Raw genomic sequence first — 22133 nt, 5'->3', positions numbered from 1 at the left:
GGGTTCACTGATTAGGAATTGCTGCTTGGAATGGACTGGGTATCAGTCACCAGGCTCTGAGCAATTCATTGTGCATCACTTGTTTTGTATATTCTGTTATTATCCTCCTTATTCTCTTTTCCTTTGTTGTCCTACTGAACTGTTTGGATCTCAACCCATTAATTCTACTTCCCCCTCCCTCTTCTTTCCCCCGTCCCACTGTGAGTGGGGAAGAACAAGCAAGCGGTTGCGTGGTGTTTAGCTCCCTGACAGGTTAAATCACAACACTGTGGTAGTTTAGTGAAGAAGTTACAGGTATAAAGTTTAATTTTTTTGTTTCTCTGGCCATGTATTTGCTTACTGGTCTAAAAGATTTTTTTAATGTTGTTACAGTAACATTTACAAGGAAAATATCTTTTTTTTTTCCTAGATGTAGACAAAAAACCTGCAAAAAGTAGTTCTAAGTCTGCAAAAAGGAGCTCTACTGGTGAAGATGAAATTCCTAGGAAAAAATCAAAGAAGAACAAGAAACACAAAAGCAAGAAGAAGAAGAAAAAGAAGAAGAAAAGGAAGAAAGAGAAAAAGCATAAAAAGCAGCCAAAGGAGGCAAAGTTGAGCACGCGTCATGGAGAACATGCTGAATTGCAGCCTGCTTCTCACTTGATGCCAGAGAAATCAAGCTCTCAATTGAGCGAACAGCATGGAGGCTCTGGAGATGCAAATCTGGCTGTCCACATGCAGTCAGAACAAGTGTGCTTAAAAGCAAGTGAGGAGCTTGATAGACAAGCTTTAGGACTTGTTTCTCATTCAGGAACTGATTCTCAGCAATCTTTGGAAAATCTTGGAAGTGAGAAGGGGACTTTGTGTCAAATAAATCCTCCATTTAATTTACAAGGCGGCCAGTCTGATATCCAAGAAAATACTAGCATAACTCAAACTAATGTTTGCACTAGAGAAGAACAAATTAAACAATCTCATGAAAATATTTATCCTACAGCTATTAATGCGAGTGAAATAGGTGTTCGTGTTGATACTGGAAATGATACGTTATCCAGCATCCCATCTGCAGTTGTGAGTAGATCTGAAATTCAGAAAGCTTCATCATCAACTCTAGCTTCAGAGGTAATAGAAGCACTAGAAGGTTCAGAAGTTATTCTGAAATCTAAAGGCACTGGAAAAGTAAAAGCATTGGATACAGCTCTTGAGTCTGACGCCATGGAGGTGTTGAATTATTCAGAAGTATCTCTACAGTCTGTGGCACAGTGGGGAGCAAAAGAGCTAGGAGCAACTTCAGAATCCGTGTCTTTGGCAAGTAATGTGACAGCAATTGCTAAATCTGCGAATCAGGCAGAAATGAATACTGTGAAGGTAGCTCACTTGTCTGTGGCCATGGAAGAAGGGAAAATTCCAGAAGCAGAAAAATCTCTGCATATGGGAAATGTAAAAAATGTGGAAAGATCTTTGGAATTAGGGGATATGAGCAGAACTTTGGAGCCAGTCCTGAAGCCCTCACTTATATCTGATAATTTGGGAGTGATGCAGTGCAGCCCCATGGACAGTTCAGGTGTATCTCCACAACATGCTTTTAAAATATCTGCAGTGACTGCTGTGAACCAGGCAGAAATAAAAAGTGCCAAAGTACCCCTGGGACTAGGAGCTGTTACAAAGGTGAAAGATATTGAACAGCAGATGCAAAATGTGAAAGCTTTGGAAGAAGCTCTGCAGCCAGTTGCTGTAGTAGAGCCCAAAACTTTGGAGACTATTGTGGAACCTGTGGGTGTTACAGCAAAAGATGTCAAAGCAGCTCAAGAATGTCTGCAAACTGATGTAGTCAAAGACATGGAAAGTACCACTGATCCTGCAACAGTTTTAAATGCGTCAGGAATGTTCCTGCGACCTAAAGTCTTGACAGAAACAAAAAGCATGGAAAGAACCCAAGAATCTGCACTTCCAGCAGAATTGGCAGATAGGAAGGTGGTTGTAGAGGCAAGAAGTTTAACAGCAATTGTAGAACCTGCAGTGGCTGCACAGACCTGTGTTCCCCAAACAACTCCAGAAATCCAGGTGACAGAGTGTTTTAAAGGTCCACAAGCAACTGTGGAAGTTGCAGCACTAGCAGGAATAAAAAGTCGAGAAACAAGTCAAGCTACTCTGCAACTGGAAAATACTAGTGCTTCAAAAATTTCAGAATCTATTCTTCAGCCTATATCTGTACCAGAGGCAAAAGGTTCAGAAGCTATGTGGTTCCTCAGACAAGAGAAGCTGAGAGAATCAGGATCTGAGACTGAAGCAAATGTGAGAGGTTTGGAAGCAACTCCTCTGTCTTTGCAGAAAGACGTGGCCAGAGGTTTAGCTGCCACTCTTGATTCAACAGCTGTGTCAAAAGGTTCAGAAGTTAATGCCCATCTCCTAGCTATGAAAGTCGGATCTTTAAGACCTGTGAAAAGTTTGGAAACAACCACACGACGTGTATCAGAGACAGAAATTAAAGATTCAGAAGCAGACAGAGCTGGGACAGAGATGAAGATGTGTTCATCACATCTGTACATGAAAGGTGTGGGAGATTTAGGCCATCCAGCGTCTGTAGGTCTGGCAAAGACACAAGGTTTGGAAGCTGTTTTGCAGCCTGGAACCCTTTCAGTAGGAAGAGGCTTAGCAGAAAATGTGAGTTCTGAAGCCAAAATGGATGGCAAAGTCATAGAAGCAAGTCAAGGACTTAATGCCTTAGAAGAAAGGACAGAAAGGACTCCTGAATCTGTGGTTACATGTGTGAGCATGGAACCAGTTAAAGAGTCTGAGGCATTAGCAGGAATGATGCATTTGAAAACCACAGCAGGGAGAGAACCAAAACATACAGAAACAGCTGCAGAACCTCTTGGTGCAAGCAGAACAGTGTGTTCCATCATTTCACAGTCTCAGGTCATGACACATACAAGAACCTCTCAAACTGGGATGATAGGGGAGATGAAGGATTCTGAACAAGCTACCCGTTCTGGCACTGTGGAAGTCAGAGGTTTAGACAACTTGTCGGAAGTTGAGGCAATTGCAGAGGTGAAAACTTTACAGTTAAAGCAGATGAAGAATTTGGAAATGGTTGTGGGATCTGAAACAAGGACACTAATGCAAGGCTTGGGAGGGACATTGGCACCTGAGGTGGTTACAGAGATGAGGCATTCTGAAGTTGCTCCAGAAGATTCAAACAAAGCTGAGGCAAGGAGTGGAGAAGCAGTAGAACCTGTGCAAACAGTTATGTCACAAACTTTAGAAACAAGTTCAAAACCAGAAGCAGTATTAGAGTCTTTGTCCAGAGCAGAAGAAAAGACTGTGGCTTCAGAAATATTGACAGAAGCGAGGAAAGGAACTCTAGAGTCTGATCTGGAGTCTGAGATTTCAACAGATGTGACAACTCAGGGACCTGCTGTAGAATATATAACTGAAACGAGGAGGACAAGCACAAAAACAGATGAGCCATTGCTTATAAATCTAAAAGGTTTGGAAGAAACTTCAGAAACTGAGAAAGCAATGGAAACAGAATATTTGGAGCCATCATCAGAAGCTGGAGAAGTGAGGTGGTTGCAAAGTATGAAAGAGTCTGCAACAGTAAAGAAAGATTCTGAAACAACTGAAGAGCCTGAGGTACACATGGATATCCGAGGTTTGGAAACTTCCCAAACTTCTGGAAATGTGGCGATGGATGTTTTAGACGATGCTTCAGGAGCGGTTCAAGAATATTTGCACACTGAAAAGCAAGAACATCTAGAAGGAAAACCTGCTGCAGAATCGAGGAGGGCAGAAAGCGCTCCAGAAATTTTGAGTGCTGTTGAAATGAAATCTTCTGAAGCAGTTCCAAAACCAGGGGACATGAAAGATCTGGAAACAACGCTGGAACATGAAGTGGCAGCAGAAGTACAATATGCAGAAGGGATGCAGGGTCAACAAATGGAGGATGTGAGAGTTCAAGCTGAGGAATGTGAGATGATGCTTGACAAGGGAGATGGAGAACAAACTGAAGCATTTGAGCCTTTAATAGAAGAAACAGTTCTTAGTTCTTCACATGCAGCAGGTAAAAAAGATTCAGCAGGGACCTATGAATCTGAAATAGATACAAAGCAGTTGGAAGCAGCTCCAGCTGGTATGGCAGGAGCAAAAGATTTGGAAGCAGGTGCTCTTCCTGAGACTGTTGTAGAGCTGCAACATGCAGAAGCAGCTGTGCGGCTGGAGGCAGAGACAAAAGATTTGGAAGCAGCTGCAGTGCCTGAGACTGTTACAGAAGCGGCTGCAGCAACAGCAGAGGAAAGCCAGTCAGAGGGCGTTCTGCAGGCTGAGGCTGTCAAAGAAGCAACTCCAGAACAAGAGTCAAGGAGAAGAGACTCAGAAACGTCCGATGTGCAGCCTGATGTGGCAGCACGAATGAAGGAGACTCTGATGAGACTTGAGAAAGTTATTGAAAAAAGCAGCCATAGAAGCAGTGATAAAAAACACGATGCAAAGAAACAAAAAAGGAGCCGCTCCAAGTCTCAGTCCAGGTCTAGGAAACGGAAGAAAAAGTCAAGGTCACGTTCTACTTCCAGGCGTTTGACCTCTAAAAGAGCACGCTCTAGGAGTAGAAATGATTCAGTTTCCAGGAAAAAGCATTCCAAATCTAGATCCCGATCTGTGGAGAAGAGAGAGAGAAGAGTATCTTCCCGGAGGTCCAGGCGCAGACGTTCTAGGTCATCTGACCGTTACAGGTCTAAATCCAGATCACCAGAAAAGAGGTTGTCCTCTGGGAGGTCCAGACATAGACGTTCCAGGTCATCTGACCGCTACAGATCTAAATCCGGATCAGTGGAAAAGCGACAGTCTTCCCGAAGATCCAGACGTAGACGTTCCAGGTCTTCTGACCGCTACAGATCTAAGTCCAGGTCAATGGAAAAGCGACAGTCCTCTCGAAGGTCTGGGCGTAGACGTTCCAGATCATCTGACCGTTACAGATCTAAGTCCAGGTCAGTGGAAAAGAGACAGTCCTCCCGAAGGTCTGGGCGTAGACGTTCCAGGTCTTCTGACCGCTACAGATCTAAGTCTAGGTCAGTGGAAAAGCGACAATCATCTCGAAGGTCAGGGCGTAGACGTTCCAGGTCTTCTGACCGCTACAGGTCTAAGTCTAGGTCAGTGGAAAAACGACTGTCCTCCCGAAGGTCTGGGCGCAGACGTTCCAGGTCATCTGACCGCTACAGGTCTAAATCATTGTCAGTGGAGAAGAGGGAAAGCAGGTTATCCTCCCGAAGATCCCGCCGCAGACGTTCCAGGTCCTCTGACCGTTCTAAATCCAGATCCAGGTCTTCAGAAAAGAGAGGAGGTAAAGAATACTCATGGAGGTTCAGAAACAGGTCTGGTTCCTCTGATCGTTCAAAATCCAGGTCAAGATCTGTTGAGAAGAGAAGTCGGAAGGCATCCTTGCGGAGATCTAAACGTCAGCGCTCAAAGTCCTCTGACGGTTACAAGTCTAGATCCAGATCAGTAGAAAAAAGAGAACGAAAGCAGTCCTCACGGAAGTCTAAGCGTAAGCGTTCTAAGTCTTCTGACCGTTACAAGTCTAGATCCAAATCAGTGGAAAAAAAGAAGGAGTCCTCACGAAAATCTAAGCGCCGTCGCTCAAAATCTTCTGACCGTTACAAGTCTAGGTCTAGATCTGCTGAAAAAAAGCACAAGGAATCTTCAAAAAAATCCAAACGGAAACGTTCCAAGTCCTCTGATAGTGTTAAGTCAAGGTCCAAATCTACAGAAAAAAGAGGGAGTAAGTTGTCCTCTTTAAAGAGTAGTAGCAAATGCGTGGAGTCTTCTGGACCTCAGGAGTCAACCAAAAGTCTTGAAAAAGTAGATGTTCCTGAAGCAAGTGAAGGCAGCTCCTCCAAATCTTCTAATGGTCCCATGTCAGTAGCTTTGTCTGCCGAAGGAATAAACGGCCCTGCACTGCCACCAACTTTTGGTAGTCTTGATAGAAGCTCCTCATCTGTTGAAAATGCAGCAGAGCTGCAGCCTTCTGCGATGCCTGAACTTGGTAGCTCTGAAACCCAAGACAGCCAAGAACTGAGATCCATGCCTGTAGAAGCCATGGTTTCAGAGCTTTCTGTGACATCTGAAAATGGATCAGCTGAAAAATCGATGGCTTTGGAGTCTCCACTGCCTGAACTTACGTATTCCACATGCAGATCAAGATCCTCATCTGTTGAAAAAACGGGAGATCCAGGAACTTCTTCAGTAACAGAATTTCAGCTCTCCACATCTTGTGAAGATGAGTCAATATCTCTGGAAAAAATAGAAGGTCCAGAGCTGCTTCTGACGCTTGAAAGTGGATGCTCTGTATCGTCTGGTGATTATAAGACTATCTCATCATCCTCTGGAAAAACAGAGGTTCAGGGGTCTTCTCTGATGTCTGATGGTCATGAATTGAGTCATATCTCCATTGAAAAAACACCAATTAAGTTCTTGCAAGTTCCTGAAAGTGGATCTTCAACATTGGCTGACAGCCCTGAGTCAAGGTCACTATCTCCTGAAACAGTAGAGGCTCAAAAATCTTTTTTAGCACCAGAAGTTACATCCTCCGCATTCCCTGATGTCTGTGAGTCAGCCTCCTTGCCTATTGAAAAGAGCCAGATGCAGGAGCCTTCTCCAGCTTCTGACAATGGATGTTTCAAGTCTCCTGATGGACATGAATCAGGATCTGGCAGTGCTGCACGAATAGAGAAGCTTCCGTTGATGTCTGAAGGTGGGTCCTATAAGTCACCTGATGGAAATCAACACAGATCTTCATCTGTTGAAAATGTCAAGGTTGCAGATATTTCCCTGGCATCTGAGTGTGGTCCTGTTGAGAACTTGAGGGGCCTCATTTCAGCGTCATACTCTGAAAAAATGCAGGAGGTTGTACTGACAACTGTAGAACAAAGCTGCAAGTCTTCTGAAGTTCATGGGTCTGGACTTTCTGTTGACAGAGTTGTAGATGGTCCAGCACTTTCACAAGTAGTTGACAGCTCTGAATCTTCTGAAATGCGTGAATTGAGATACCTGCCTTCTGGAAGAATGGAGGGTACAGGATCTTTCCTGATCAAAAGCGGAATTCCTGTGTGCCATGATGGCCATAAATCAAAACACAACTACATTGAGAAAACAGAAGGTGTGGAACTGTCGTTGGCTCCTGAGCTTAGGTGTTCTGCCTTCCCTGAAGGCTGTGAATTGACATCTACTGGACTTGAAAAGATGGAGGTACAGAAGCCTTCTCTGCCACTGGAAGATGGTTTCTCCACGTCTGCTGATTGTGAATTGGGAAGCACAGCTACTGAAAAACTGCAGGCCCAGGTGACTTCTCTGACATCTGAAGGTGGGCTTTTCCTGTTGCCTGATAGTCATGAAATGAGACCTATCCCTGCTGAAAAAGTAGAGGTGCAGAAGTCGCGTGAACTGAAATACATTGCATCCCCTGATGGCCACGAGTTGAGATCTGCCTATGATGAAGAAATACAGGTTCAGGAGCCACCTGTGATACTGGAAAGCAGATGTTTTGTTTCCTCTGATGGTCATGCTTTGACACCCACCCGTGTTGAGGTAGAGGAACCTTCTCAAATATCTGAAAATGACTACACAGTAGGGCTCGATGGCCCAGAGTTGGCTCCTGCTGAAAAAACAGAGATGCGGGAACTTCATCAGATGTCTGAAGAAAGATATTCAGTGTCTGTTGAGAGCCAGGAGTTGCAGTCACACCTTGTTGAAAAGGCAGACGTGCAAGAGCCTGCTCTGACACCTGAAAATGAATATGCTGTATCTTGGGAGAACCAGGAGTTGAGAACTAGCTCTCCTGAAAAGACAGAGATGCACAAGGCTTCTGTAGCTTTGTTTTCTGAAGATCACAAACTGCCATCTTCCCTCTCTGAAAAAACAGAGGTACAGGAGTGTTCTGTGCTGTCTGAAAATGAATATGCCGTGTCTCCTGAGGGCCATGAGTTGGCAGTCAGCCCTGCTGCAAGAGATGGGCAGGAGCCTATTCTGACATCTGATGGGGAATATACCGTCTTCCCTGAAGGCCAAGGATTACTTGCTGAAAATACAGTGGTGCAGGAGCCTTCACTGGTACCACACAGTCAATATGCTGCATCCCCTGAAGGACAGGAGTTGCTCTATGGCCATACTGAAAAAGCAGAGGTGCAGGAGTGTTCTTTACCATCTGAAAATGAGTATGAAGTATCTCCTGAAAGCCATGATTTGAAATCCAGTCTTGTTGAAAAAGAAGAAATGGAGGAACCTTCTGAAACATCTGAAAGTGAAAGTTCAGTGTCTGCTGATAGCCAGGAGCAGCAGTCGTCTGTTGTTAGAAGAGCAGATGTGCAGGAGTTGTCTTTGTCTGAAGGTGAATGTGCCATGTCTCCTGAAGGTCAGGAGCTTCAGTCTAGCCCTGCTGAAAATGTAGAGGCTAAGGAACCTTCTCTGACATCTGAAAATGAACATGCTCTGTCCCCTGAAGGGTATGAATCAAGATTCACTCATGCTGAGAAAACACAGGGTGTAGACTCTTCTTTGATATCAGAAAGTGACCATCATTTGTCTTTTGAGAGCCAGGAGGTAAAATTCACCACTGTTGAAAAAGCAGATGTGCAGGAACGTTCTCCAACACCTGAAAATGAACATGGAGGATTCCGGAATGACCAGGAATTGGGATACACCACTGCTGGAAATGAAGGTTGTCTCGAACCTTTGACATCAAATGATAGAGCCTCCATGTCCCCTGATGGCAGTGACTTGAAGTCCATGCCTGTTGAAAACATGGATGATGCAGTGCCTTCTTTACTGCCTGAAAGTGGATTCTCTATGTCCCCTGGTGGTTACAGTGTGAAATCTGGCCTTTGTGAAGAAACAGGGGATTTAGAGCCCTCTTCGATAGCTGAACGTAGACATTCTGTATCTTCGTATCAGGAAGATCATGAGCTGCAGTCTCCCGTGGAGGAAGAAGGCCTAGAGTCCTCTTTGACCCCTGAACATAGACGATCTGTGTCCCCTGAGGGCCATGACCAGAAATCTACAGTAGACGAAGAACTGGATGATCGAGAGCCATCTTTGACATCTGAACATAGGCAATCTTTGTCCCCTGATGATCGTGAGTCCAGATCTAGTATTGGAGAAGAAGCAGAGTATCTGGAGCAGCCTTTGACAACGGAACGTAGATCCTCCGTGTCTTCTGATGAACATGAGTCAAGGTCTACCACTGGGGAGGAGGTAGAAGATGCAGAACCCTCCTTAACTGCTGAACGAAGAGACTCCACATCCTCTGATGACCGTGAGTCGAGGTCTACCACTGGTGAAGATGTAGAAGATGGGGAAGCCTCTTTGACAGCTGAACGTAGACACTCTACATCCTCTGATGACCATGAGTCAAGGTCTACAACTGGGGAAGAAGGAGAGGACATGGAACCTTCTTTGACAGCTGAAGATAGACGTTCTGTCTCTCCTGATGGACAGGAGTCAAGGTCAACTCTTGGTGAAGAAGCAGAGGACCAGGAGCTTGCTCTGGCAGATGAACGCACACACTCCACATCCTCAGATGAACATGAGTCAAGATCTACTGCTGGCGAAGATGTGGAGGATATGGAACCCTCCTTGACAGCTGAAGGAAGGGATTCCACGTCATCGGATGAACATGAGTCAAGGTCTACAGCTGGTGAAGAAGGAGAGGATGTGGAACCCTCTTTGACAACTGAACACAGACGATCCATATCCCCTGATGGGCGTGAGTCAAGGTCTACCACTGGTGAAGAAGTAGATGATGTGGAGCCCTCTTTGACGGCTGAACGAAGAGACTCCACGTCGTCAGAAGAGCATGAGTCAAGGTCTACCACTGGTGAAGAGGGTGAGGATGCGGAGGCCTCTTTGGCAGATGAAGATAAACAGGATTCCATGCCTCTTGACAGGTCGGAGGAACAGGACTCTTCCTTTATACCTGAAAGTAGACGTTCTGAGTCCTCTGAACGTGAAAAATCTGTTGATAAAATGTCTGACAAAGAATCTTCGCAAAGATCTACGAGCAGACACTCAAAATCTCCCTCTCCCCCAAAGAGTCGTTCCACATCAGTTGAAAAAGTGGCAGACGAATCTTCACGGAGATCTAGACATAGACGTTCCAGGTCTACTGCTCGACAGAAGAGTCGATCCACATCTGCTGAAAAAACAGTAGACAAAGAATCTTCACGTAGGTCTAGGCGTAGACGCTCCAGGTCCACTGCTCGCCAAAGGAGTCAGTCGACATCTGTTGAAAAAGCAGCAGACAAAGAGTCTTCACGGCGATCTAGACGTAGACGTTCTAGGTCCACTGCTCGCCAAAGGAGTCGATCCAAATCTGTTGAAAAAACAGCAGACAAAGAATCTTCACGGAGGTCTAGAAGCAGACGCTCCAGGTCTTCTCAGCGCAGATCCCAGAGATATGATACAGAGTCTCGCTCTAGACGGAATCGCTCCAGATCAGGAACACGGAGGAGAGCATCAAGATCAAAATCTAATCGTCGTTCTCGGTCTAGCTCGTTGTCACGTTCAAGGCACAGAAGGAGGAGTAGGTCAAGGTCAGCATCAAGAAGGCGGCGTTCTTTATCGAGAGACAGGCGCAAGAGATCGCAGAGAAATAGATCAAGATCCACTGACAGAAGAAGAAGGAGATCAGATTCAAGAGATCGTAGAATATCACTCAGATTACGGAGCAGGAGTCGAACACCTGTTCGTCAAAGACGATCAAGGTCAAGAGGAAGAAGACGGAGTTCTAGTAGGTCACCAATTCGACTACGGCGATCAAGATCTTCAGGGAGAAGAAGATACAGCAGATCGCCTGATCGTCGTAGGTCAAGGTCATCAGAACGATTTTCAAGCAGGTCACCTAAACGTCTTACAGACTTGGGTAAGTGATTATTTTGTTTTCGGTAGTTTCATGGTTAGGTGATACCATATTCTGTCTTATTTTAACCTGCCTGTGTAGCATTCATAAGGAATGACTCTGAAGTCATTTATGCATTACTTTTAGACAACTGACTTCCAGTAGGAACTTTAATGTTGGAGCTGAACCAATGACTTCCATTTGGGTGAAAAGGTATTTAGAGGAGGTTATGCCTTGGTTGCAGAGCTATTATACAAAGGTGGTCATCGCAGTCTTGAGGCACGCTGTTTGTTGTAGTGGTTAGTAAAGGCCTACTTTAAAAAACTCATGAATTTGTAGGTTTCTTGAGAACAAATTTGGCATGAAAGCAAATGGCAGGTGAAGAGTTCTTAGCTCTATTGTCAGCTGTAATGCTTGTTCATCTGTTTCCCTTACCCTGTCTTGCCTCTTTCCCATGCAAAGAACTAATGGGAAGGGCGACTTGTTTCTGAAGATATTCCTAGACCTGGCTGATGGGAAGATAAAAGAAAAAATCCTAATGAACTGTATCCTCTCTGACTGGAGGAGAAGAGGCTTTGTAGTTTCCTTAGGTAGTAAGTTACGTAGGGAGAAAGAAGGTTTTATTTTTGAGAGACGAGCTCTCACTGTGTGAGGAAGCCTTTTGTCAGCCTCGGGTTCTGATACTTTTAGTCCTGTCTCATAAAGTTACCAGTGAAACCCCTCTACCAGTGAAGGATTTTTGTACAGAACGTTAGAACTAATGAGCGTTCTTGAATCTACCTGCGTGCTTTGATTATACAAAAAGTCTTTATCTATATACTTCTGTTGCTTAAGTAGTAAAGAAATGCTGTCCTTTTAGATTTTTGTAAATCTGTATGCTTGCAGAGATAGTGGTCACTCATTTTTGCAGACTGGCAGATCAAATAAGACATACATGATTTTCATTCCTTGATTCTGTGGTAGGGTCGCTTGTGCTTTTCTCCTTAGTAGAACCCAATACTGTTTTGTTAACAGGTTTGTGTGTAGTTGTATTTTACACAAGGACACATTTTCTGTTTTCTGTTGAAAGCTTTTAGGCTCTGTATTGGGGGACTTGAGGAGACTTGTCTCAAGACCTTCGAGTGCTCTTCAGACATAGTTAGGGAGTAGACTTCGGGATCTATGCTGTGTAGAAATGAGCCAGTATTACCAAAACTAGAATGAATCGGTGAAGTAAAATAGGCATCAGAACATCTGGGGTTTGAAGGATTTTGAGTGCTGTAATTCAGACTCATGTGCTTTGTGTTAAATTTGCAATTTCACTTTTTTGTTTGGTAGACCAAATTATTAAAAGTTTGGAGCAACTAAATACAACTTTAGTTACTTTCACAGAACATAAAAGCGCACAGTGTGAGTAAAATCTTGTGGTTTTGTTCTGTACTTTGTTTAGTCTGCCGGAAATGCTTTAGTATTCAAACAAGAATGTGGAAAAATTATAATTTTTCTTAAAACCCATTTTTTTAGACAAGGCCCAGCTACTTGAAATAGCCAAAGCTAATGCAGCCGCCATGTGTGCGAAGTCTGGTGTTCCCTTACCACCAAGCCTGATGCCTCTGTTATCTCAGAAAAAAGATGACAAAGCCAATCAGAAGTCCTCAAGAGATACGCTAAAGGAGCTCACTGAGGTAAGCAAGAACAGCAGTATCCAACCTGAAAGGAAGTAAGTTGGGGTTTTTTGACTTCTAGGCAAGCTGTGTGCCTGTATGGAGGACCCTTCCAGAACCTGTTTGGCTTCTTGCAAAGCTGGCTGCTTTGCCTTTCCTCTCTGTGCTGTAACCTGTAAACTGCTTCCAATTACTTGGGAGACAGCTAATCACTATAAATAATACATTCTGGTCCAAATAGTGCGGGCTTTTCTTGTTGCCTAAATAATGTGCTTCAGTGATTGTTTGGAGGTATCTTAGCACAGGAATCTTTTTTTATATGGACTGATGAGAGCACTGCCATCGATGTCTTGATTTTTAGCAGCGAAGGTGGCTGTTTGCCTCCTGTATGCCAATGATCAGGGCTTCCAGCAGATGAGGTATGTAATGGTATGGAGTTGATCTAGAATCAGATCAGATGATGGCTTCATTTTGCCGCTGTTATTTCATGTCCTCAAACGTCTTTTAAGTCTCCTAAGTATACTCGTCATAAATGGTGGCATAATAGAAGCATGATACTAGACTATAATGTTCTCAAATGCATTTTTTATTGACTAAGATATAGTTTATACTGATAAACACTGAGCACAGGAAACCATGATCACTAGATTCATCATAAAATTCTAGTCTCCCTAGAATGCCTTTTTTTTCTTTTTCTAGCGGAGGTTCTTTTCTCATTTGACTGCAGTATCCCCATAGCACCTATATGTTTTATATTCAACTCCTATTGAATATGAAATGGGGATGTCTTGCATACCTGGCCACTGTCAACATATTCTAGGAGAAATCTGAGCTCTTTTAGGGCCATTGCTTCTGTTGCAGTCCCTGCGCTACCAGTGGAACTTGGAACTATTAATTCTGAGGTTTTCCTGTTTAGTAGTTTTGTGAGTTATAGAAAGTTTTTATCAGATTGCAGTATGCTAGTTACGAAGGATGCGAGACAACCAGTGAGTTCCTACTCTGGAATGTTTGCAGCCTTAGACACACAATCTGCAGTTAGCTCTGAGTAACGAGTTTTACAGTATGGTGCTGAAATCTTATGTCTGTGAAACTATTCGCTGCACGAGTGCCTGGCAAATAGAGTTGAGTGTTCAGTGATGCCTGTAAAATCTCAGAAGTACATATATTGATGTCAGTATACAAAGATTTTCTCAGTTCATACCTCTTGCTTTAGAAAAGAAAGCCACTTCCTGGTAGAAATGTTCTTTTTGTATGTTTTGTTGGAAATCCAGGTTTATTTAGAGCTGTCACGTCCTTGCCTTTTTTTTTCATTTTTTTCTTCCCAGAAATGCAAGAAGATTGCTCAAAGCACAGACGATGTGATAGTGAACAAACCTCATGTTTCTGATGAAGAGGAGGAAGAACGTCCTTTCTATAATCATCCGTTTAAGCTCAGTGAACCCAAACCTATCTTTTTTAATTTAAGTGTGAGTATTTTATTAATTTGCAATATTTAAACCATGGTTATTTTTAAATAATGCAAGTAGTTCTACAGAAATCAAACAGGGGTTGATAATCTTGGTGAACTTGCTCTCGGATGTTGTTACAGAGACTCTAGCTACAACAAGAAACTTGCCTGCCGTCTGTGAAATTGTGGTAGTTCCCTTAATTGGATTGCAATGTTTTTTTTTAGTGTCTTTGCCGCTTCTAGAGTTGAAGTAGGTCAGAAGGCACTTGTTTAAATGCACCTGGGATTCATATGCTTTGAAGCATTGGTTGGAATTTGGGTTTTGGGTTTGTTTTTTGTTTTCAGTGGCACCTCGGGTTTTTTGTGCCCATGAAAGTCTGCTCTGATTTGGCAGAGCATGGTACAATGCTACTATAAAAGCATTGATATCCAAAGTGCAAATATAAATAGCATTTATATATTTATATTTTTATGTACAAATAGATGTAGCTTGTGATGTACAAAAAATAAGCAGTAATACATACTAAATTGAGATGTAAGTTAGAAACGGATTTATAGTTTATATTAGATCGTTAGAAAGCGGTACAATAAAACTCAAGAAACTTTAGGATTCTTACAGGCTCCAAAGAGGAATGTTCTTTAGTGGTTATGGTCTGTTGTGCCTGTTTTCCACAATTTTGAGCCTTTTAGTAGCATTCTTTCCATTCCTTCTGGATTCTAGTCTTACCACTGTTCTCATCCATTTTCCTTTGATAGTAGGAAGTTACCCAGTATTGTGAGCTGTCTGGGCTCTGTTTCACTCTTGGAAGAGGAACCTGTCAGAGATTTCTGCGGACTCTTAATATGTTAGCAGTACTGTCTGAGGAAAACACGGTCATAGACTTAATCTACTTTTGAGAGTCATGCTGCTATTAAAAAATAATCAGTAACTGGAAAACAAAACATTGAAAACTGCTTTCTCTATGTGTAGTAATGTAAAACTTTTTATCATTATGTGGATATCACAGCCAATGTTTTTTACTACCTGGAGTTTTTATTTTGGAGCTTTCCATTACAAAATATTTGTGTGGCAGATGACGGTTGTTCTTTTTATGATCAGGTGAAAGGAAAGCAGAGAGATTAGTTGTGAGGGTGAGGTTTTGCGTATTTTGGCTACTGAAGCCATTTGGGTGATTTTAGCTTCTAGCTGTTTCACCTTCTCTTATATTGCGATTTGTTGCTCGCTTATGTTTTTTCAGGGCTGTGCTGAAATTATTTGTTATAAAGGCTTCCAGTTTGATGTTAGTAAGAAGAATGACTGCTTTATGAAAATGTAATACCAACTGTATGCAATAAATTGTTTCTCAAAGATGTGTTGTCAGTATTGTGTGTTTGCAAGTTTTAACTTAGATGTCTAATTTTATTTCTTTAAGACTCCCAGCATAAAACCAGCGCCACCACCACAACCAAAAAATCAGGTCAGCCTGTCAAAGGAGTTTCCTGTTTCATCTGGGTCCCAACATAGGAAAAAAGAAGCAGACAGTGTCTATGGAGAATGGGTTCCGGTTGAAAAAGGCAAAGAAGAAAGCAAGGATGATGTTTTCCCCAAACCATCCATTGAGGTAAGGAAGGGAAGGAAAGCATATCATATAAGAAAACCAAAACCACCACCTGGTCAGCCCGGTAGCAAGTTGCAGCCTGTGAAGAAAAAAAAAAAAAAAGCTTACATAGGGAGTGTCTAACACTTTAGTAAGTGAATTATCTCACCTGCTGCGGACCCCAGCTCCTGTGGGCAGTGATCAGAGCAACCTGTACCCATACTGTGTGCTTCTGTCAACTAGTGACTTCTTTTGCTTGAAAAGCGGGATTCTGGTCCAGTTTCCTGCAGAGGTTAATGCCCTGAGTTTAGATTTTAATAATAATTTAAATAGTCCTACCAATCTTAGAGCAATAACATTGCACTGAAATGTAATCCATTACAAATAGATTTGAAAATATTTTATAAAACTGCTATTTCATCTGGATGTACCTGCTAATTTTTTAGCTCTACAGTCACATTTTATCACATAGTTGTCTTCCATGTGGCCTTCCAAAGGAAAATCTAGTTGTATGTATAATGAACTAAAAAAACCCAGAAAATGAAAAAAAGTGTTTTTTCCCTTGAAATGCCTTCAAAAGGATATTTTGTGGGGGTTTTGTATTTATGTAAATTAAATATTTAAGACAGATGTTAATTTTTTTACGTTGATGTTACCTCACTCCATCTGAAGACTTGTTCTCATACCTTTTAAAGCAAATAAACAAGAAAGCTGTGGCATCAATTTCTGATGAAGTAATTTTTCCACTTGGTGCGTTTTGTTTTTCAAGAGCTTTCTAAGATTATAGAATGAATTTACTTCCTCAGGCACAGGAGGTATCTTCCTCTGTGTCTGTTACAGCACCAAAAGCACAGTGAATAGAAGTCATTCAACAGACATTTTCACAGCACACCTCAGAGCCTGATGGCCAGGCACCCAGTTCATTGTCCCTTCGGCGTAGAGAGTAACGGCTATTCAGTCTTTGTCATGAACCACTAATCAGACAAACATTCTGAAATGTTTGTACAGAATGTCCTTCCCGTTTACTAGTGTATATGTAAAAAGTCAAGAGCATAGAAAACATTGTATATTAACATTTGACTGTGTTTTTACCGAGTGGTAAAAAGTTTTGTCCTTCAAATGGTTAATGATATGCTCATAGTTCAGGCAGGCTCTTGTAGATGTCTGCGTTCTCATTACCAATGACGCTGGATTTGTGTCTTTGACAAATTGGGTTGGCTGATCGCTGATGGTTTCTGTATTGATTATGTAGAAGAGGCCTTAAAAGTTGACATTGGAGTAAAAATATTAAACACAACTTTCTTTCCTATCTGTGATGTATATCTTTATAAATGCTTGTAATGATGTTGTCTGTTTTATATCTTGTAAATAAATATTTTAATTTGCATTTACCTTAACTTGGTTTGTGTAAAGGGTGATTTCAAGGGTCGTTAGCTGGTGGCAGAGGTTACCATCCTCTTGGGTTTGGCAATCTTTAATTTTGAAATGCAGAAATACTCTTGTAGTAGCACAATCCTGGTATGTTTCTCCATGGAGACTGAAAGGTAACAGAGTGCTTCTCTGCTAAATTTTTTAAAAACTTACGAGGACTTCTTGGGGAAGAAATTACTTGCTTTGAGCAAAACAAGCCAGATAACCTCCCTTGGTGTTAGAGTAGCGTAGTGGGGGAGTGTGCTTGGATCCTCAAGAAGTTTGACACATAATTTACCTCCATTCTCATTGTTGCTAATTTTGAAATCTGATTGTGACAATTGTGATTCAAGGCTATATTGACTCTATAACATACTTAATTGGTTTTATCGTGATGTTTTTATTCAAATCACAGGATTAGTTATGGGAATAAGCAGTCTGACGTGGCCCCGCTAATATATTATGAATGATTTTAATAAGACATGGTGTTCCTAACACAGTTGTTCGTGGTAGCAGGAGATGGAGGAAAAAGTCTTGAGTAATCTGAAGGATCAGCATGTCTCTTAGAAGCCAGAGAAACCTGTGAGAAAAAAGTTCTCTCTGAAAGTCTGAAAACATAGCTCAAAGTGTTGTATCCAAGTTTGGAGTATACACGGGTGACCATTACGCAGAGAAGCTGTTGTGACCTAAAAATTTAGTAAATGCATTTGGTGTATCGGTGGACCAGTGGAGTATGTCACAAGTACCTGTTTTCCATTGTCAGCCTGTCCCTTCTTGCTTCAGTATTTGTGATTTTTGTCTGTGGGGAAAACATTACTAAAAGTGAGGATTAGAAAGGCAGAAGTCTTACAGAGAATAGAGTGCTGAACTTGAAACTGTTTACTTGACTAAATAATAACAACTTTTCATACTTCAAGCAGAGATTTTTTGTTTTTCAAGATCCAAAGCTGTCATCGAATGTCTTGGCATAATACAAAGCCATGATGGTCTCCAAAATGGTGACTGACCATGTGGGCAAAGTGTATGGGAATTCTTACTAACCAGGGTACCTACTAATAGGCCCCAGTCCGGTAGAGCACTAAAGTACACATGTATGTTTAAGTATGTGAGTGGTCCCAATGTGGTTTCAGTGGACTACTTGCATGCTAATGTGTATTGCTGGATTGAAGCTTTTGGTGAGTAGAATAACTTTTATTTATCTCCTGAACCAGTTTCACAAACAAAACATTACTCTAACTACATAAGGAGAACTTAATAACGCGAGAAAGTGTGTGTTGTAAACAGGCATTCTTTTACCTACCTGTCCTGTTAGGTGATGGTTAGAAAATACTTTAGTTCTTGTGCCTTGCTTATGATTCGTGTTTTTGTCAGCCAAGACAATAAAAACACTGAAGTCAGTTTTGTAGACACATACCACATCTGGGATTTTACGTCTGTCTTGGTCAGTGCCAGATAGTTCAGTCCCAATGGAAATACTTCTTGTCCTGAACAGTAAGGGAAAAAAAACCTCTCATCTTAAAATAAGAGATTTAACAGCCAGAGTACAAAAATATTTACTGCTTCTTAGGCAATCTTATGCATTCCTGTCTCTCTCATACTGTTTTTCAGTTTACTAAATTCCTCATGGTGCTTCCTCTGTCAGACATTTTGTGGATTAACTGTATTTTTCTTCCAACAGGGTCAATTCCAAACTAGTTTCAGTTTCTTCTACTGGCCCTTTAATATAAAGTCTGAGAGGCTAGGGTTTTGAGGTAGTGACTAACACGAGATACAAGTCTTTCCAACACACATTGAAAGAAAAAAATTAACCATTGACTTAACTTTATGTTTACGTGTGCCACCTCTTGTTTTGATTATTGGGTTTCTTTTGTGCTTCAAACAGTTCTAGCCCTTTCAGTCTCCTTCACGTGCTCCTCTCCAAAGAAATTCCACTTGTCTCTCTGAGCACACTGTTCTTTTTCTGTTTTCAAAAGGGAATGATCCATAACACACACATCATCACAAGAACAAGGCACAAGTTACTTTACCAAAGAGCTGTATACTATCCATAATTTGTTACATCTTTACCTCCCCAAGTATTTTGTCTTTCCGTCTTGATTACTTTGCACACAGTAGATTTGCACTGAGCTTCTTAATTTCCTCTGTATTTTACCCAAACGATTCATTAATACATGTGAGATAGTTTGAAATTATTTTTCTTCATATTTTTCTGTGCTTCCTTAGCTCACATCTAAATAATCTTTTCCAAAACAGTCAGTTTTATGAGCTACCAGTCTGATTTTGCTTTTATGTAAGTCTGTTTTAGGCTTAAGATTAAGATTTAAAACAGTAAAGCCAAGTTCTTGGAATACATATGATTGTTGCTGTAGGGCACTCATGCGAACAGCTCTGTATGAAGGCTTTTCTTTAAAAAGAATCTTAGCTAAATTGTGTTTAATTCTGGTTAATGAGAATTCAGTGAACAATAATATGCTTCTCTATTGAACTATTACGCACCAGAACGTTTTGCGACCAAAATAGTTCTCTGAAAGTAATTCTGTTGATATTTTGTATGTACAGGTGATATGAAATTATCAGGGATAAATTATTACTGACTTATGATAAATTTAAGTGTTAGGCTTTAACTTCAGATTTTGTAGTTGTTTAGGAAAGCCCCTATTGGATGTACTTAACGAGTAGTCCCAGGATATTTTTCACGTTGCCTGTTTATATTTCAAACCAACTATTCAATATGTAAAACAACTTTGTAGTATTTGTAGCATTTATTCTACAGCAGCTTTTCAAGCTCCAATGAGTATTATTTTTTTCTAATGTGTTTTTAAAAAATCATCTTTTTCTTCCCAGGGCGTGGACATAACTGCAGCTATGAATGATCGAGCAACAGCTCAGAAAAGGCTTAGTGAAAACTCATTTGATTTAGAGGCCATGTGCATGTTAAATCGTGCACAGGAACAGGTATGTTGCACTTTTTCATCAGCATTTTGATGAACTTAAATGTTTACCCTTCATACCAGCTGGTTTTTCTTTTGTATTTAACTACAGGTTTTTGGAAGCCCAGCTTATGGACGCATGTTAAAAAAATCTGCCTTTATTTTGCACTTTGTAAGGCTTGATTTTTGAGGATAAGCAAACCACAAACCAGCTTGCTAGACCTTGAGGCTCAGGATTTAAGGTTAACACACAAAGATGCTCAGCTTTTTGTAGCTTCTACTTACAGATGAGAGCTAATGAACACACCACTAAATCATTATGAGGAATCATTATGAAAATTCTTGAGACGCAACAGGGAATTGCAAAGGAAATATCTGGAAATCTTTATTTTGGTCTCACTTTTGATTTTTATGTTGTAGATTGATGCCTGGGCTCAATCAAACTCCATACCTGGCCAGTTCACAGGAAGTACTGGAGCACAGATACTGTCCTCAGATGAGCTGACCAACAGCGGTCCCCAAGCATGGATTAGAAAGGTAGAAGTTCTGCAGACATACTTGTCTAACTATTACATTTTAAGTAGCAGTGGAAGTATTGGAAAATGCAAAAAGTGTGCCTTAAAAAACTATGGTAATGCATGTGTGAAGTACAACAGGTTGAGTTAAATCATTGTCTTTGATCAATTTAAATACTTGCTGCTGCTGTATCCGTTTTATTGTGCATTAAGGTGTTGCTCATGTGATAGAGTACTTCAATAATGTTTGCGTCTGGTATTTGAATCACATTGGTTCGTACATAGCGTTACCTTGCACTAAAACGACATTCGTGATATCGATGTGGTCGCAGTGGTAGGTCCATCAATACTTTTTTGGGATTGGGACAGATCAGGCAAGGTTTGATCCTGATGTTTTGGTGTCAACTTCAGTGAACCAAGACCCAAACTGCCATTTTGTTTGGCTTGGTTCTATCTGATTGCTACTTTGCCTTTATTTGTATCACCTGGGCTTTCTGGGAGCCAAAGATTTGGAGCATTAAACCAGGAGTTGCAGTTGAGTTAATAAGTTTGTCATCCTACAGTGAAATAGTTACCTCCTATTGAAGAGTAATATTTTTGGGCTGTGGTGCGTCATACATACATGTGTTTTATAAGTTTAATAATTCATGCTTCATCTTTGAAAATTAATACCAAGCTGATTTTCTTTCAAGAAGTAGAACTGAGGAATTCAAGCAATATCCACCATTTGGGCAAAAAGAACAATGGCCGTCAGTCTAGCAAGTAATATAGTTGAGTATATGCTCAGAATTTGCTTATCCTTCCAGGTCGCAGTGCTAAGACAATCCTCAAAACTGGTAGGTGAGATTTGAGGCCTAGGTAGAATTTTCCATAAAATTTAGGTGTAAACTGAATGCAAAAGTCTGGAATTATCCTAAAAATAGAAATATTTTTGCTAAGATTTACTAACTTATTTTTCCACTCTATGTAACCAAGCAATACAGAGAGCCAGGCAACACAAGAGATCCAAGCTACTAGATGAGAGTATTTTGGGCTCTTCTCAGTATCAATACAGAGTGTAGATGATAAATTCTTATTTTAATAGTAACTTTTGAGACTGTAATAAAATATTGGCTTTGATGATTACAATACCTGTCCTTGGCATAGGAACATAGAAATATACAGCACTCGGCAGGGATGTATTGGTGAGTAAAGCGCTTTTCCTCCATGAGGCTTGTGAAAGGGATCAGCAGGCCTATGAGGATTCTCCCTTTCTGCAGTACCTTGAGTGGGTTCCCAAGGCAATGGAACGGGAGCATCTCTGATCATCTCTTTCCCAAGCCTCCCCTTCTCATCCTTTTTTTATTCCTTGATGTTCTGTGGTGGTCTTCTGTGCCTTACAGTAACAGGAGTGTCCGTGAACAAAAATTAAGTGCAGGAGGCAAGTGTCTTTTCCTTGGTCTTTTTAACTTCACTGTGATCTGCTTTTAAAAAAAAAAAAAACCCACAAAACAATCCATACCAAACAAAAAAAAAAAAAGCTTTACAGGGAGAAAACAAGAGAAGAGTCTGGTCTCTGCCTTGTGGACATGACTGCAGTGAGAAGCAGAAGCGTATTAGAACATTTTGTTGAATCTAGAAATGAGAGTGAGTTGGCAGAAGCACTTCTGGCCTTCCTATAGCTGTAAGAATATAGTGGTTTGCAGTAGTAGACATCCTCCCTAGCAATCATCATGCTTTATCAGAAAGGAGGCTGCTACTGGAAACA

The 22133-nt window shown here is 41.4% G+C and overlaps 1 protein-coding gene across 3 annotated transcripts in view; it reads left to right on the top strand.

Annotated features, from left to right (window-relative positions):
* The window catches only part of SON (SON DNA and RNA binding protein), a 42555-nt gene that overhangs the window by 7531 nt on the left and 12891 nt on the right, over positions 1-22133 (top strand). For all 3 annotated transcript variants that reach the window (XM_054064742.1, XM_054064752.1, XM_054064763.1), the window contains exons 3-8: positions 410-10888; positions 12368-12528; positions 13833-13973; positions 15367-15555; positions 19786-19896; positions 20292-20408. In XM_054064742.1, the coding sequence (XP_053920717.1) occupies positions 410-10888; positions 12368-12528; positions 13833-13973; positions 15367-15555; positions 19786-19896; positions 20292-20408 (11198 nt within the window). The remainder of the gene's footprint in view (positions 1-409; positions 10889-12367; positions 12529-13832; positions 13974-15366; positions 15556-19785; positions 19897-20291; positions 20409-22133) is intronic.

The sequence above is a fragment of the Cuculus canorus genome, chromosome 1 (assembly GCF_017976375.1).
Source record: "Cuculus canorus isolate bCucCan1 chromosome 1, bCucCan1.pri, whole genome shotgun sequence".
NCBI classification, from domain to species: Eukaryota; Metazoa; Chordata; class Aves; order Cuculiformes; family Cuculidae; genus Cuculus; species Cuculus canorus.
This window is presented reverse-complemented; position numbering and strand designations above follow the sequence as displayed.